Source organism: Schistocerca gregaria, chromosome 3 (assembly GCF_023897955.1).
Source record: "Schistocerca gregaria isolate iqSchGreg1 chromosome 3, iqSchGreg1.2, whole genome shotgun sequence".
In the NCBI taxonomy this organism is placed as follows: Eukaryota; Metazoa; Arthropoda; class Insecta; order Orthoptera; family Acrididae; genus Schistocerca; species Schistocerca gregaria.
The window spans coordinates 611,686,879-611,705,509 of NC_064922.1; the positions used below are offsets into that span (position 1 = coordinate 611,686,879).

General features: G+C 40.8%; 1 protein-coding gene across 1 annotated transcript in view; it reads right to left on the minus strand.

Moving 5' to 3' along the window:
• Window positions 1-14,122, minus strand: part of LOC126356188 (uncharacterized) — a 102,888-nt gene extending 88,766 nt beyond the window's left edge. Inside the window, exon 1 of the mRNA XM_050006969.1 lies at window positions 13,886-14,122. Coding sequence (XP_049862926.1) covers window positions 13,886-13,959 — 74 coding nt within the window. The 5' untranslated portion in view covers window positions 13,960-14,122. The remainder of the gene's footprint in view (window positions 1-13,885) is intronic.
• Window positions 14,123-18,631: the final 4,509 nt, after the last annotated feature.

Consider the following 18,631-nt stretch of genomic DNA (forward strand, 5'->3'; position numbering starts at 1 on the left):
CCGGACAGAAGCGCCTAGAACCGCTCGGCCACAGCGGCCGCCAAGGCTGAGTTCCTATCGAAGTCAAACAACAATAGAGTGAACTACTACAGCAAACTGGAGTAGAAAAATGAGACGCGCACCTTAAGGAACAATTGGTAACAGATGTTTAACGATTTCCATGCATACTTGCAACAAACAAGGTTGGATCACCCACTTTATTATCAGCCCTGAAAGGACCAGACGGCACGACGACGACAGACTGGGAGACATCAGTGCACTGCCTACTCAGAACTTCGTTTCCAGACGATACAACGATCGAAGAAACAGACTACCGTTAGCATTTTCGCTCTCAATTATTAGAGCAGCATGCGAGTAAGTGTTGTGTTTTAATTTGCTCAGGAGGAAGTGAGACTGGCAATAACGAAATTAAAGAAGAAGAAAGCACCAAGACCTGACTGAATGTGCGTTGCATCAGCTAGTCGACAAAATTGTGCCATATACAGAGTGATCTTTTCCACTGTGTACAAACTCTAGGGATTGATCGATGAGAGGACACGGAACAGAAAAGGTCTACCGAACTTATGTCCGGAAACGCATGGTTTCCATGCTAGAGTCCATTTATTCAATCACACATTGTTACAGAGACTGCGGTATAACATGTGCTGTACCAAGCAGCTACAGTTACAGTATGTGTTGCAAATGACTTCTTCGTGCCTCAACGCGTTCATGTATGCGCCGTAGCATGTTATGTCTCACACTTTCCCATCGACCAGGCTGTATCTGAACAGTGTCAAAGGTGGCAGGAAACGCTGTTCCAGTGTCTCCACATCTGGAATGGGCTCTGCGTACACGATACTTTGGAGATGGCTCCAAAACAAGAAATCGCACGGGTTGAGATCCGGTGATTGAGCAGGCCATGCACCTGAACGCCCTCGTCCGATATATCGACCAGGGAAGACACGATTGAGTCTGGACTTTAACAGCGAATTGGGCTGGAGCACCATCATGTAGCAACCACATACCCCTTTGAATCATCAACAGCACTTCTTCCAGCAGGGGAGGAATAGCCACTCGCAAGAAACGCCGATAGTTCCAGCCTGTTAAGTGACGTGGCAGGAAGACTAATCCCAAAATACGGTCGCCAATTATCCCGTGTCACACATTCTGGCTGCACCGATGCTGATGACTGTCAGCATACCACAGCGGTTCTGCATATTTTCCCACAGGTGACTATTATGAAAGTTGAAGATACCACTCTGCTTAAAGATGCCCTCATGTGTGAATAGGATGGATGACACAAATCCTGGAATCGTTGTTGAATGGTGAATAAAGCTGTGGCAAAAATGCTTCCAATGTGGAAATTCTGTCGCTAGTAAGCCCTGCACACGCTGTAAGTGATACAGGTAGTAACAATTGTCATGGAGAAAGTTCAACGCGGTCGTCTGGCTTACACTGTACTGGCTGGCTAACTGCCTGGTACTCCATTAGCGTTAATCACATTTGCCTCTAAGTCTTATGTCCGAACTTCTCTGTTAAGTTCTTCGTGGTTTCCTGTTTTCTGAAACAACCCTGCCTCAGACAAACGGCGATATTCCGTTGAAAACTGTGAATGCCGTGGTTGTTGTCAGCGTAGACAAGTCTCCTGATATAATATCGCTCCTCGCCACCCGTTGCTACTTGCCTTTCTGTAAGTAAATACCATGTCAGCGAGCTCCCTGTTCGAATATGGAAACATTGTGTACAGGCTGTACCACATCCGCTACAAGGTGAGTCAGCAAGAGAAATAAATCGGACACAATATTACCAATTAGCATGGCGGGAGAGGGCGCTAGGGCATGACGAATAAGGAACAGCACCACTCTCTAGGAGGAAACCATGAATACTGTAACTGTCACTGCATGACACAACGCATATTAGACCTCAATCTGTGTAACAAGATGTGATTGAATAAATGGTGTCTAGCCTGGAAACCATGCATTTCCGGACATAAGTTCATTAGACCTTTTTTGTTCCACAGCCTCTCATCGATTAATCCCTAGAGTATGTACACGGCGAAAACAATCTCTTTGTATGAAAGTGTTATTAAAAAAATGTCTTTTGCAGATTCAGGAGCCCAGAGTTTGGAAAATCGTGAATAATATTATTCTAAAAAAGGCGGAAGACAAAGACCCAAGAAATCCGAAATCTTACAGACCAATTTGTCTGTTAAACGTTCTAGCCAGAGCACAGGAAAAGCTTCTGTGTTCCCACATGAGGACCACAGACAGATAGCAGGCTTGAGCCCCCTGCAGTACGATTTCAGGAAAGACAAATCCACCGACGATGCGATAAATCATGCAATGAATATTTTGAACACATCAGATGACAAGTATATTATAGGCATAAAGACTGATATAGATAGGTCGTTTGATGATTTTTGGTGGCCTGCCCTGTTCAAAAGACTGAAACAGATGTACTGTACCAGGTGCCTCTATAACAATCTACGAAATTATTGCACAAATAGAATGTCCTGGAAAGAAAATGGTGAAAAACATCACAAAAGGCTACCCACAGGTTTGTGTATGTGGTCCAGAGTTCTGGGATGTTCGCATAGACTCATTACTGAACCATCTGCAGAGTAAAGCAAACACTAGGAGCTGCATCGCTTATGCAGACGATCTGCTAATCATAGTATCTGGTAAGACTAGGACTAAATTTTAAAAAAAGTAGTAGGGTAGTTCTTGAAAGATTACGTAACTAGCGGATAGAAAGCAAACTAACGATAGCAGCACAGAAAACAGTTTATGAGTTACAAAAAGGAACATTATCAAGAATGAGAAATTCCACAATCAGAATAACTGACCGACCTACAAAAGAAAATCAATATATAGATACCTTGGAATTAATATCGAAGAAAAGCAAAACTTTCATGCACATATAGAAATTGTCTCTCAAAGAGGCGTTAAAATCCTAAATAAAATAGCAACAATTGGCCAACGAAGCTTCAGCTGCCACTAAGCGCAATAAGAACATACCACAACGTAATCTTACTTGCTATTGTAGGCTATGGGTCGAGAGTTTGGGCTCACAGAGTCAGAAAGTTAAAGACAGCATAGGCCTGCAGTGAGCATAGAGAAATGCACTCCTGCGCCAGACAGGTGCTTATAGAACAACACCGACTGAGGAGCTGCTGGTGATGTTAGGCTTGTTACCTCTAGGCCCAGCAGTAAGAAAGAGAGTGGCACAATACTGACACAAAAAGCGCGAATATGACAAGGTACAGAAGATACTAGGCACAAGAGTCATATTGAATAAGGAAACAAAGGCATGCACTGATAGAGATTGGAAATAAATCTGGGACAGGACAGAAACAGAAAGGAGAACCTACCAGTTCCTCCCAAACATGAAAAAGAACAACAATAGCAACCTTCCTTCCAAGAACGAGAATGACATACTTTCTTTGGACCAAGGGAGCTACAAACTACCTGTCGAGACGTGGTCCTTATCACAGCTACTTGGTAAAAATACAACAGTGCATCACAGACACTTGTGAATGTGGAGCAATCGGCACCCCCGTCTGGGAAAGTACCATTAAGCAAGATGTTACAGACCAGGACAGGAACGGATTTGGAAATGAAACTGTCTATGGTATAAAAAGAAATGAGGAACTGTCATATAAGCTGAACTCGCTGATAGCTACAATATCAGCCAATGAACTGCGAGCCTACATGGCTGGGAGACAACCAAGGAGATACCATACATCGTGATAACGAGACACACCACAGCAGAACATTCACCTGCAACAGCTTCTGGGAACAGCGAGGAGATGAGCTCATGGAGGACCAAGAAGGATTTCCTGAGACCATGAAAGCCATCTCCCAATCCTCGCACCTAGAGTGGAACAGTAGCGCAGCGCCTGTGAATCCTGAGTTGCATCTCAGTGCGCCGGGGATAACCATCCAGACAAATGAGAAATACAGCTTGGTTCTGATACCAAGTACAGTAGCGTAGTATAGCGTTTGTAGTATAATGCTATGTAGTGTAGTGTTGCATAGTAGCGTAGTCCAGGATAGGGTCATAGGCCGCTTCTGCTACGGTCACAGGTTCGAATCCTGCCTCGGGCATGGATGTGTGTCATGTCCTTAGGTTAGTTACGTTTAAGTAGTTCTAAGTATAGGGGACTGTTGACCGCAGATGTTAACTCCCATAGTGCTTAGAGTCATTTGAACCATTTTTGGTAATAGACCAGTAGCATGTGCCTTCTGGGTGCCGGGAGAACAGATGACCAAATGGTAGCGTGCAGACTTTTTTGGTTTTTTTAAGTTATTATAATTTTTCTTTTATGTAGATATATTATAATGAATTTTTCGCATCTTAAAATACTGTAACGAAGTAGCAGCGAGAGCTACACTGTTGGATATTGAGCCAACTATCTAGGCAGTATCTTTCTGAACCAAACGCGCTGTTGCCACATAAAACACTTCAGCGATAGACTTCTGATCACTCTTTGTCCTTTCTTAATTATGCTACTTGGACGAAATTACACTACAGAAGTGCGAGTGTGACAACAGTGTACGTTTACAGTCTTGGGAAGAGAGAACAGCTTCTTCTCGTAGGCAAAAAATAGGAACACGAAAGCTAAGAGAACATTCGTACCTCGCCCAGTTATTCCTCAGTCTTACTATTATTTTTCTTGTACTAATACTGTGTGAACAATCGTTGAGCCCATAAACGGATAGATCATGTTTGCACTTGTTTGTTGTGGTCTTCAGTCCTGAGACTGGTTTGATGCAGCTCTCCATGCTACTATATCCTGTGCAAGCTTCTTCATCTCCCAATACGTACTGCAGCCTACATCCTTCTGAATCTGTTTAGTGTATTCATCTCCTGGTCTCCCTCTACGATTTTTGCCCTCCACGCTGCCGTCCAATGGTGATCCCTTGATGCCTCAGAACATGTCCTACCAACAGATCCCTTCTTCTTGTCAAGTTGTGCCACAAACTCCTCTTCTCCCCAATCCTATTCAATACTTCCTCATTAGTTACGTGATCTGCCCACCTAATCTTCAGCATTCTTCTGTAGCACCACATTTCAAAAGCTTCTATTCTATTCTTGTCTAAAATATTTACCGTCCATGTTTCACTTCCATATATGGCTACACTCCATACAAATACTTCCAGAAACGACTTCCTGACACTTAAATCTATAATCGTTGTTACCAAATTTTCTTCTTCAGAAACGCTTTTCTTGCCATTGCCAGTCTACATTTAATATCCTCTCTACTTCGACCACCATCAGTTACTTTGCTCCGCAAATAACAAAACTCGTTTACTACTTTAAGTATTTCATTTCCTAATCTAATTCCCTCAGCATCGCCCGACTTAATTCGAGTACATTCCATTATCCTCGTTTTTCTTTTGTTGATGTTCATCTTATATCCTCCCTTCAAGACACTGTCCAGTCCGTTCAACTGCTCTTCCAAATCCTTTGCTGTCTCTGACAGAATTACAATATCATCGGCGAACCTTAAAGTTTATATTTCTTCTCCATGGATTTTAATACCTACTCCGAATTTTTCTTTTGTTTCCTTTATTGCTTGCTCAATATACAGATTGAATAGCATTAGGGAGAGGTTACAACCCTGTCTCACTCCCTTCCCAACCACTGCGTCCCTTTCGTGTCCGTCGACTCTTATAACTGCCATCCGGTTTCTGTACAAATTGTAAATAGCCTTTCACTCCCTGTATTTGACCCCTGCCACCTTCAGAATTTGAAAGAGAGTATTCCAGTCAACATTGCCAAAAGCTTTCTTCAAGTCTACAAATTCTAGAAATGTAGGTTTGCCTTTTCTTAATCTTTCTTCTAAGATAAGTCGTAGGGTCAGTATTGCCTCAAGTGTTCCCATATTTTTACGGAATCTAAACTGATCTTCCCCAAGGTCGGCTTCTACCAGTTTTTCCATTCGTCTGTAAAGAATTCTCGTTAGTATTTTGCAGCTGTGACTTATTAAACTGATAGTTCGGTAATTTTCACATCTGTCAACACTTGATTCTTTGGGATTGGAATTATTATATTCTTCTTGAAGTATGAGGGAATTTCGCCTGTCTCATACATTTTGCTCACCACATGGTAGAGTTTTGTCAGGACTGGCTCTCCCAAGGCTGTCAGTAGTTCTAATGGAATGTTGTCTACTCCCGGGGCCTTGTTTCGACTTAGGTCTTTCAGTGCTCTATCAAATTCTTCACGCAGTATCGTATCTCTCACTTCATCTTCATCTACATCCTCTTCCATTTCCATAATATTGTCCTCAAGGACATCGCCCTTGTATAGTCCCTCCAAAGGTCTCTTTAATTTTCCTGTTTTCAGTATCTATCTTACCCCCAGTGAGATAAGCTTCTACATCCTTACATTTGTCCTCCAGCCATCCCTGCTTAGCCATTTTGCACTTCCTGACGATCTCATTTTTGAGATGTTTGTATTCCTTTGTGCCTGCTTCATTTACTGCATTTTTATATTTTCTCCTTTCATCAATTAGATTCAGTATTTCTTCTGTCACCCAAGGATTTCTACTAGCCCTCGTCTTTTTACCTACTAGATCTTCTGCTGCCTTCACCACTTCATCCCTCAAAGCTAACCATTCTTCTTCTGCTGTATTTCTTTCCCCCATTCTTGTCAATCGTTCCTTTATGCTCTTCCTGAAACTCTCTACAACCTCTGGTTCTTTCAGTTTATCCAGGTCCCATCTCCTCAAATTCCCACCTTTTTGCAGTTTCTTCAGTTTTAATCTACAGTTCATAACCAGTAGATTGTTGTCAGAGTCCACATCTGCCCCTGGAAATGTCTTACAGTTTAAAACCTGGTTCCTAAGTGTCTGTCTTACCATTATATAATATATCTGAAACATGTTAGTATCTCCAGGGTTCTTCCATGTAGACAACCTTCTTTTATGATTCTTGAACCAAGTGTTAGCTATGATTAAGTTGTGCTCTCTGCAAAATTCTACCAGGCGGCTTCCTATTTCATTTCTTAGCCCCAATCCATATTCAAATACTACGTTTCCTTCTCTTCCTTTTCCTACTATTGAATTCCAGTCACCGATGACTATTAAATTTTCATCTCCCTTCACTATCTGAATAATTTCTTTTAACTCATCACACATTTCTTCAATTTCTTCGTCATCTGCAGAGCTAGTTGGCTTATAAACTTGTACTACTGTTGCAGGCGTGGGCTTCGTGTCTATCTTGGCCACAATAATGCGTTCACTATGTTGTTTGTAGTAGCTTACCCGAACTCCTATTTTTTTTATTCATTATTAAACCTACTCCTGCATTACCCCTATTTGATTTTGTATTTATAACCTGTATTCAGCTGACCAAAAGTCTTGTTCCTCCTGCCACCGAACTTCGCTAATTCCCAATATATCTAACTTTAACCTATCCATTTCCCTTTTTAAATTTTCTAACCTATCAGCCCGATTAAGGGATCTGACATTCCACGCTCCGATCCGTAGAACGCCAGTTTTCTTTCTCTTGATAACGACGTCCTCTTGAATAGTTCCTGCCCGGAGATCCGAATGGGGGACTTTTTTACCTCCGGAATATTTTACCCAAGAGGACGCCATCATCATTTATCCATACAGTAAAGTTGCATGCCCTCGGGAAAAATTACGGCCGTAGTTTCCCCTTGCTTTCAGCCGTTCGAAGTACCAGCACAGCAAGGCCGTTTTGGTTAATGTTACAAGGCCAGATCAGTCAATCATCCAGACTGTTGCCCCTGAAACTACTGAAAAGGCTGCTGCCCCCTTCAGGAACCGCACGTTTGTCTGGCCTTTCAACAGATACCCCTCCGTTGTTGTTGCACCTACGGTACGACTATCTGTAACGCTGAGGCACGCAAGCCTCCCCACCAACGGCAAGGTCCATGGTCACGGGGGGGGGGGGGGGGGGGGAGGGGGTGCACTTGTTTATCGTGCAGTATTTGTTCTGGAACATTATCGCATCAATGTAGGGGCACGCTACGACTTAGCTTTATTTAAAGCAAGGATTTGTACAGACTTGCTAGTACCGCAAGCCCTTACTATAATTACGTAACGGCCTCAAGTTCAAAAATATCGTGCCGTAAGTCAAGTTACTATTCCGAACTGGAATTTCCCTATCCCAATTCCCAAGTAGACTGGCTCAAAAGGAGAGGCCGCGACGTTCGGATCAATGATTTCCTTCAAATTTTGTAGACTTTAGTAGTCCATTAGAGCACCGCAACGAGCAACCAATAAGGCGTAATACTTAGGCGATTTCGAGAATATCGCAAGTGAAATTTTACGCGTCAATGATGTACCGGTGCCCGGCAGGCGTGAGCACTAGATGGCGGCACTCATGTGGTTAGCGTTAAACCTCCGAAAGTTGGTGGATCGCTCGCTAGGGACCCGCTCATGTTCTTTTTTTTTTTTTTTTGTTTATTTCTCACACTACTCATATTATTTCATACATATTATATGTGAAAGTGAACATGACGGAAAGACCCGTGTATTTGGGTCAAATTTTATTGAATTTCCTATGTTATTTGGTTGTATTACATTAATAAATATCATAACTTCGCTTTACTTCATGTCTACGGTCACAAAATTTTTGTCCTCAGACTACCGTTTCGATCTATAGTGACTATCTTCAGATCTGTTTTATCAGTGCTGCTGACAAGATGACTCTTCCAGAAGGAGACGAGGCACTGGGAGAATTGAAGCTGTGAGGACGGGTTCGTGAGTCGTGCTTGGGTAGCTCAGTTGAAGCCGACACGGTAGCTCAGCGTGTTCGGTCAGAGGGCAGCGTGCTCTCTGTAATAAAAGAAAAAAACTGAGTCAAGGAATCAACAATCAACTTGAACGGATGTCTTGTGATGTCCGCCCAGACCAAAAGCTACGAACTATAACGAAAAAAATTTAAAAAAATTGGTAGAGCACTTGCCCGCGAAAGGCAAAAGTCCCGAGTTCGAGTATCGGTCCGGCACACAGTTTTAATCTGCCAGGAAGTTTCAAGATGACTCTGGCACATGCTGTTATTTACATATATCTGACGATGCTGGTGCTGATTTTGCGTTTAACATTCGACGATGCCACTATGTCTCCAATACATGTTCTTATAAAAATACATCTGAAGATGGTCGTTATAGACCGAAACCGGTAGTCTGATGACAAAAACAAAACAAAAAGTTATTCTATGATTTCCAAAATTGCATTTACTTGCAATCGGATAAGGTGGCAACAAATGCTTTGCCCCTGTATGCTTCGATCTGCAGACACACGTTCAAGAACGAGGGACTGGCTTGGAAAGCCCAAGCCCAACATAAATAAATAAAGGTTTCAATAAAACAGTGAGTTACAATATGCCAGAATATGAGGGTAACGTATGATTAATCGTCGAAAGTTCTTTCGAAATTACAATTTGCAGGATCATATTTTTCATACAGGCGAGAAAAACATAAATAAAAACGGCATCTACTACACCAACTAAATGCAATTTTCTCGAGTGTACAAGGTATCCTTAGAGTTTCTAAGTTAAAAACAAAACTCGCCGGTATTTTGAAAAATTTCTCTTCTTCGGACAATCTGGATGCAAACCGTGCGTAACGGATGTTCGTAAAAATCGGAGCCAAAAATTGGCGATGTATGACTGAAAGTATTTTAATAGCATCTTCGCGAGGAGCAATTTCTCGTTCGTTGTCAATCAAATAAGAACAAGTTGGTAGGCACCTGACAAAGTTTTTAACTTGCCTATAGAAATAAAAGTCGCATAATATTTGCTGTAATAATAAACATTAGTAATTAACGAAAAAAATTGTAAACTATAAAAGTTCATGCAAAAAAGGCGTCTTTTCATCATATTACCTTTGAAATGTAATGTGTACTAAATAACACAACTAAAGTTGAATTAAAAAAATGTAAAAAACAGTGGGACTCGAACCACGAATTAGGGAGCTTGAATGCTAACCACGTGACCGCCGCAATCTCGCTCTGAAGTGTCGCAAAGAGTCGGTACGTCACAGATGCGGAAAACTTCTCTTGCGGTTTTCTCGAAATATCCAAAGTAGTACACCTTACTATTTGCTCATTATGCATCCATAATGGATTATTGAAAGTGTACGAAGTTTGAAATAAATCTGTGATGCGTGCGTCGTGGCCTCCCCTTGTAAGTTCTACAAGGTCCGATCTCTCCATTTCGGGAGGAAATGAAAGATGAGTAAAAAGCGAAAAAATTGTAAGAACGGACGTGAGGGGCGAGCCACCATCAGATCAATGGCTGGCCGCATTCGGCCCACTGGCCGCCGCCTGTACATACCTGATGTTAAGCTATAAATTGGCAGAGCGTGGAAACGCGTTTAACTAGGACACTGATTGAGATGTCATTGTGAAAAGCTTGCGGAGCACTACTAATGAAAGACGTCTCGTATGACTCATACATACATACGCTCGGAATTATAGAAAACGAAAGTAGGAGGATAGCTCGCGTCGGAAGGCATTAGAAACGTCTAAAAATTCTAGTGTCGAGCGAATGCAACTGCTAAGGTAGCGTCGAAAAGGAATGAAAAAACGGCGCAAAGCGATCACATAGGTGGCCCATCGGGTACACAACAGCCAGCGACAATCAAACCTGATTTATCTATTCCACAACCAAGAGGAATTGATAGTTGAATTACATATCAATACGAAACACCTGTTATGAGTTTATCCCGATATCTTGATGTATTTATTCACAACCAAGAGAAAGTGATAGTTAAATTATATATTAGTTCATAAAACGTTTGTTATGATTTAATCCCAATATTTTCACGAAAAATCTACGGCGCAGACCCGAACCTCGCACACAGATCATTTTCAGTCAGTTTTCGCGTACCCTCTGATCATGCGTCATTGGTTTGAGCCACACCCCTAGGCCTGTTCACTGTCGACTATTAATGCTACCCCTCCGTCAGTGCACCGAATCACCACTATGACAATAACATTCCTTTACTTTCCTCATTACCTCTTAGATACACAAAATAAATATCAGAGGGTAATTCAGTTTCACACTTTTCCTGTTTTAGACCTCTTGTGTCAGTGTGGTAGCTGGCTATTATAGTCCACTGAGAATAAAAAGAATGGATTTCCTTGGTACCCCTGTAGTTGATACCACCGCCTTCAAAGAAACAACATCAAGGAAATTAGTGCTTACCCTAAAATTCTGAGACATTTTGGTCAGAAAACCTGGAAAGCCTTTGTTAAATTTTTTTAAACCTCTTAAGAAAAGGTGTACTCCTGCATCTCCTCAGAAATATTTAATTTGCTGCCACAGTAAAGTATGTGAAAACCGACTATAATGATGCATACAAGTAATCTATCGTCCTATTGAGTATCTTGCTATAAACGTCTAGAGGTGAAACGCATCTCCAGTACCTTCTAGTCGAACAGATTCAACAGAAGATGCTGCGGTTAGTTAGCGATACTAACCTATCATATGAAAAGTGCTTTCAAGAATAAAGAAAAGCGTTTGCTACGTTTGTGGATATGGCATCAGAATGTGATACATAAACGTGCATCACTTATGGAAAATACAAACGGTAAAAGAGCAGTTACGGTCTCGCCGGTTTTTGCCTAAAGAATCACGGGAAATGGAGACGACCAATCATCAGTCAGATGGAGATAGACAGTGTCATTGTGCTACTTCATTTGTTTCTCTTTGAAAAAATTGAGTTGTGCATCTGCTTTCCGCGATATAGTAATATGAGACACTATTAATCGCACTTAAGACTTAAATAGGAACTGCTGCTCGTTTAAGTCGCCGCAATTGAAGCTGTCCTGTTAGGCTCCTAGCCACATACTCGCAAATCGTGACATATTCGTAAAAATACTATTATTTCCGTGCTTAATAACATCCTACAAAATGTAAAACAATAACACTTCATTAAATTCAGTAAAAAAATGAGGAAAAGGAAAATGGAATAAGGAACAGAAATTTATTAAATACTGGTAATTCTTTGCTACTCTTTGAAAGGAACTGAAGAACGCGCCTGTCTCCTAAGTGAACTATATGTAAAATAAAAAAATAAAAAAATCACATAAATTCACAGTGGTTTACACATCCTTTTGACTCTTTGAAGAAACTCAAAAACAAATATTTCTCGCAACTCCACCGACTTCTCCACATATATTCAAACTAGTATGAACCGAAAGTGTCTTTTCATTTATTAGGCCTCCGAAATGACCGTTTTATGGCAGACCAAGTGCCTTTGGTAAGGGCACAGGTTTCTGCTTGTTTGAAATGTAGACTACGATTAACAGGGATCTGAACAAAACCTTCGCTGAGGTAGACGTACGAAGAGAAGCAGTCTGAAATAACAGTACTTTGCCAGAAGGATACGCATTGTCGTTCTGGGTTACACTTCAAAGACCAGCTCTTTTCACTCCATCAAAAACCCACCTGTCATCTGCCCGTTGCCCCTATGAAATTATCACTTCCCAGTTTTCGATTCAACTGTCTCTATTACTTTTCATATGCCATCGTGAAGATATAAACTGCGAACGCAATCCAAAACAAAAACTTCTCTGCATAAGCTCCCACAGCCGACGGCAGTTCCTCACCAAATGTAATTCCGATGAGATAAAAGTATTTGAACATTTGCTGATCCACAGAAATGTCTTCTTCAAAATGTCATCTGTAGAGTATCTACTCATAACAAACGAAAGTGTTCCTCTTTAAAAAGCCGTTGTGCGACTTCAGCGGGCAGATTAAATGGATTAGTACAATCAGTCACGACAATTCCAAAAATATCCCCACAAATAAAAACACATGAACAAATACATAAATAACTAAACAACCTTAAAATCCATAGCAACCAAATGAGCGTACGTAATGTTCAAATCTTACATCTCGAAAGAAACGAAAGAAAACTTTAATAAACTACGATCTTCCGCAAAAAGGTGATAACCGATTATCATTACCTCCCGTAGAGTATCACATCAGATTAAACCACAAATATGTATCCATCCCAAAAAAAATTGCTAGTACGAAACCTAATACCACATCGCTAATTGTACATAATACAAATTCAAAAAATATCAGCAAATTCTATTTACGAAACAAAATAAATGATAAACGACATTCTCATTGACTACCCGCTTCTGAATCACGACTGGTCGTCTCATAGCGCTGTCATCTACACATCAAGCAAAAACCGTCTACTCCGTAACTGCAATTAAACTAGTACGAACGGGCGCGAAAATAATGCGAATCTTATAATTTGGATGGAAATTAATGATCCTAACACTTCTGAAAAATAATCATTGCTTAACAACACGCAAAGCAACATATTAATTAAAGTTCATCTAAATGAAAATATCAGAAGATCTTACAGATGAGACGACGCGTCTCAGTTCATTATTCTCTTCAGTCTCCTTCATCGCATATGCTGATGATATACAGTGCCCCTTTCGAGATCATTTTTCCACTTTTCGCTGTTAATTGTAACACGCACTGTGTACAAATCTTGCACTTTGACGCCCAATAGCATTGTCCCATAAGGTAATGCTATTGACTGTGATATGTCGTGCACAGAAATCGTACAGTTGTGGCGTCTCAGCGCGCCTCAGTCAGCTTGGCTTCCCAAGTGGGGATTCTGCCGCTTGGGCCTTAAAACAGCCCTGGTGAAAGTTCTGATAACCTAGTCTGCAAATGACTGTGAATGGAAATAACCGGTTCTCAGCGAAAACATCATCTTCCAATCATTTCATAAGACATTTGCATCGTGTACCTGTTCATTTGTGTGTTTAATTTGTATGGTGTTCCTATAACTCGTTTGAATTTTGTATCTCTTTCAGCATTACTCTTCATACATATTGTTTTGACAGGCATTTGCTACTTATATAAACGACATTTACCACCGAAAAATTGTAACTCACCTTTTCCCAGTCTTGGGCGTGAAGTCATGTCTGTACACCGTTAAAAAGTCGTCAATTTTCCATTCGTCTTCCATTTCTATCGGTGGAACTTAAATAAGAAACAGCTATTACTTGGTAACAGCAAAAAAAGAAATAGATCGTACCGGTAACGTAAACAAATCACTCGGCTACTATTAATCTTTCAATTCCGTACAAATAAACAAGTCACTTAAACACGAAAAATAATGCTGAACAGTTGCCGTTAGCTTCAGTGGTTGTCTACAGATAACACAATACACGACTGCACTTAATTTATCTGTATCTTGTTATATTCGCAGAATGAGCTGTAGCCATGGGGTAAAATACCTATAATTTTGATCTTCTTTTTATATTAACGCATGTATGTTCTTAGTAGGCCTACATATGGAGCGGTATCCATCATGAACTGTCCGTTATATTGTATCGATTTACACTTGGTGGATTAACATTAAAATGTTCAGTGGCCTATTCAGAACTGAGTAACTAGATGATAAGTAACATCTGTTACTCGATAATATTAAGTTTAAATCTAACTTAGTCAACAATTCTTTCAGTACAGTACAGATAAAACATATGAACAATATTTACTGTCACCTTTTGTCTGCATTGCTAATATAGAGCAGATCTGTATCATATGGGCACTGTGGAGTGAACTCTTAATGCGTACTTGTCTTTTTTTATCAAAGCTACTTCAATCAGCAGCTATTCCAGCACTGTTGAGTTAAGATCACAATTTTAATTATGAACAGGGATGTAACAATACAAAAGGATACTATAACAACACTTCCAACTCCTACGCTGCTCTTGTTACATGACAGAATTGCCTTCCCGTTTCCTGTGACTGGGTATGAATCATCAACAAAGAACAGTGGACAATCAAAATTGGGGTACTTCACAATATACTGATACAAATTCGACTTATTTAAATATATGTATTCCTTATTTTCAGAGCCATCATCAGGAAAATATCTTGTATTTTCGTTAATCAACATATTAACCCGCATGTATCTTCTTTATCCCTCCAATAGTAATTACGAATTTCATGTCGCTTGCTGAAGATACCTTGATTCAGTTTCACAATAATGTTTCAGTCAAAGACGCACAGATATTCAATTTGGTTAACTGAAGGTAGAATTCGTTACCATCCTCCCACAGTTTGGTAAACAGTTGCAGCTGAGATATTAGGAATATGGTTCTCGTTTAGCCGCAGATGTTTACACACACACACACACACACACACACACACTCATTCACACCTGCATTCATTTGGCAACTGTCTAAAACTGACAATTCGGGCCCAACAAGAGAAAACAGTCTCAGATCAATCCACTGTTGAATTTCATTATTGGCAATACTCATCTGCGTAAACACCTATCGGTATCACAATACGTGAGCTAAATCCCATAGAGGGACATCACGAACAGCGCCACGTCATCGGTTTTCGAAACATTTCTGACCCAGCAGTTATTATGTGCGGTACCGTCCAGATTCTTACAAGCAGAGATCCGCGTGGATAAGAGAAATGAGATCCACGCTCACGTCAGTAAGTCTTTAAATCGCATCAGTTATATTAAAATTCTGTCCACGAAGTTAATCCATTCGGTAAAGCCGGAGCTCAAATGACGGGATTGCCCATGGCCGACATTACTGTCGAAGCCGATCATGATCATACTCTGTGGCGGCTTGTGCAAAATTTTGCCGATGGGTACAATATTATAAAAGTAAATAGTTTCTATTTCACAGTGTGGTCATGACATGCGTGACTTGATATTATGGCGATATTAGCTTTACCTAACGCAGTATTATCAAGTATATTGTTGGTTTCGTTATTTTTTTTTATTAATGCATAAATATTTCTTACATCTTTCACTCCACCTGCATCCCTCGCAACACAGTTCTCTAACAACAAACATAAAATGCAAAACAGTGCACTACGAGCCCCATATCAGCAGATCCAACTCTTTTCGTACACTTTCATACTAAATTTCTTCTAATACTCGCCTTTTTTTCTTTTTTACATCACCTATGATATTTTGACTCATAAGGGTAGTAATCGTACCTATCATAAATTGAATATATTTATTTTATGCATATAAATTGGACTGTTTAAATTTATTCCAATTTTGTAATTAACAGTTTACTAAAAAAAAGTCTTATCTTTAGACGGCATTTACCTTTTCCTAAAGCCTACTCGGGTGAAATCAGTCTAAGAACATGAAACTCACTTTCTCCTCCAAAGATCTACGAGAAAAGAGCCTCTTTATCCGATAATCTACAGAATTCACCATGTTAATTGACAATGCTTGACAAAAATTTTCAAATAAAAATACTGACCTGGTGTTGTGAGCAACATAGCACACTCAGTGCCGGCAGTGACATCACATCAGACCATGCGCAGTAGAAAAGAGACCGTTGTGTCCTTTCCCTGAGCTGATCATAGCGCAGCTGACCAGTATTTCAGCACTCGACTCTCGGTTTTAGTAATCGCAGAGAGTGGGCTACGAAACATGTTTACGTCCGTTTTATTAGCATACCAGCAAGCGATCGTTCGAAGAGAAATTGAGTAATTTTTGAGAGATTTCCTGCTCGCATTCGAAGAGAAACGATGTAATTTTAGTACGATTTCCGGTTTGCAGTCGACTAGAAAAGGTGTAATTTTAGTGCGATATTTACAGTGTTCTCTAGCTCATTCGCGATGACAATACTTCAACACAGCAGCTTTTCACATTATGGACATGTTTTGCAAGTTACAACTTTCTGTCGTAATTACACAGTTTGTGACATTTTCTGCAGAACACTTCTGCAATATACAGAAGTCAACTTCACTATCTGACCAAAATATGCAGGTATCTATTAGTGGATATTAATACGGTTTGTGTCCAACCTTCACCTGTATGATGGCTTGAATTCTGCTGGGGACACTTGTAAAGGAATGTCTGGGGAGGAATGGCAGGCAATTCTTCCTCAAGATTCGAAACCAGAAAAGGTAGTGATGTTGGGACACTGGGGCCTGGAGCAATTCAATGTTTTAACTCATACTTACAGTGGTCCATTGGGTTCAGGTCGGGACCCTGGGGAGACGATTTTACTTCAGCAGTGTTACTGACCACAAACCATTGCCTCGCATATTCTGCTTTATGAGAAAGTACACTGTAATACTGATAGAAAGAATCGTCGTCTTCGAAATGTTTCTCTCCTTTACACAGTCAGCAATTACATAAAATATGCTAACATCTTCCTGTGTCTAACGTTCTCTTAAGGGGACACAGGGGCACACAACCTAACCGCCAAAAACACCTTCGTACCATAATTGCACCTTCTCCATACTTCACTGTTACACTACACATTATGGCAGGTAATGTTTTCTAGACAAACCCTTCCACTGGACTGATACAGGATGTAGAACGATTCATCACTCCAAAACAGTCGTTTACAATCATCCACTCTCCAGTTGTTTGTCTCTTTACGGCACATCACGTGTCATTTAATATTGACTACAGAAATGTGTGACTTATATGGAGATGCTTAACCATTGTACCCCATTCTTTTTAACTCCATAGACAGTACATGTCCTAGCTGAACTCCTCGTTTGACCTTGGTACTGAATAGAGATGGGTCGTTTGCGAACCAACGGATCCAACCGAACGGTTCATCAAGATGAACGGAACGAGCGAGGAACGAATTCTAAGGAACGCTCTTTCATGGTTCACTTCGACCGCAGCTTTCTACTTGTAGTTCCCGGGAACGGAAAACAGTTGGCCTCGTTCCCTCAACGGCACGTCGGCCGGTCTCGCTCTAGCCTCGATCCCGTTCCCATCTCGGTCTCGGTCTCGGACTCGTCCTTCTTCACGTGGCCGCTCGTCGCAGTTCCACTGCCGACTGCTCGTAGTTAGCTCAGTATCGAGTTGTTCGTTTCGTTCGCTGCGCACGCCCATTCTAGATCTCTTTCAAACCTTTTTTTGAACTCTGGGCTCCTGGTTCTTTTCGTGGTATTCTATTCAGCGTCCACGACCAGTAATTAAAATGTATTTTAAAATTACGTAAATTACACAAAATTACGTGGTATAACATATAACTTTTCAGGTAACAAAACGGCGTATCAATTTACTTCACAATTTCGATAAACAGTAGAAAAAAATATTTGTAAAAAGGCAAGATTTTTTGTTATTACGCATGCAAAGGTAGTCTGCACGACACACACAAGTGGCCATTTTCCGTCTTTTTTTATCCAAGGTAAAAGAGCACATTCATTGTTATGGAAGGCAGAACGATTTACAACCGAATGAAGTCCGTGCTACATAATCGAGTGCCTGGTGTCACATTTTGTAAAGAGAATATGGTAACTTCTACAATATTACACTACTGCCCATTAAAATGCTACACCAAGAAGAAATGCAGATGATAAACGGGTATTCATTGGACATATATATTATATTAGAACTGACATGTGATTACATTTTCGCGCAGTTTTGGTGCATAGATCCTCAGAAATCAGTACCCAGAACAACCACCTCTGGCCGTAATAACGGCCTTGATACGCCTGGGCATTGAGTCAAACAGAGCTTGGATGGCGTGTACAGGTACAGCTGCCCATGCAGCTTCAACACGATACCACAGTTCATCAAGAGTAGTGACTGGCATATTGTGACGAGCCAGTTGCTCGGCCGCCATTGACCAGACGTTTTCAGTTGGTGAGAGATCTGGAGAATGTGCTAGCCAGGGCAGCAG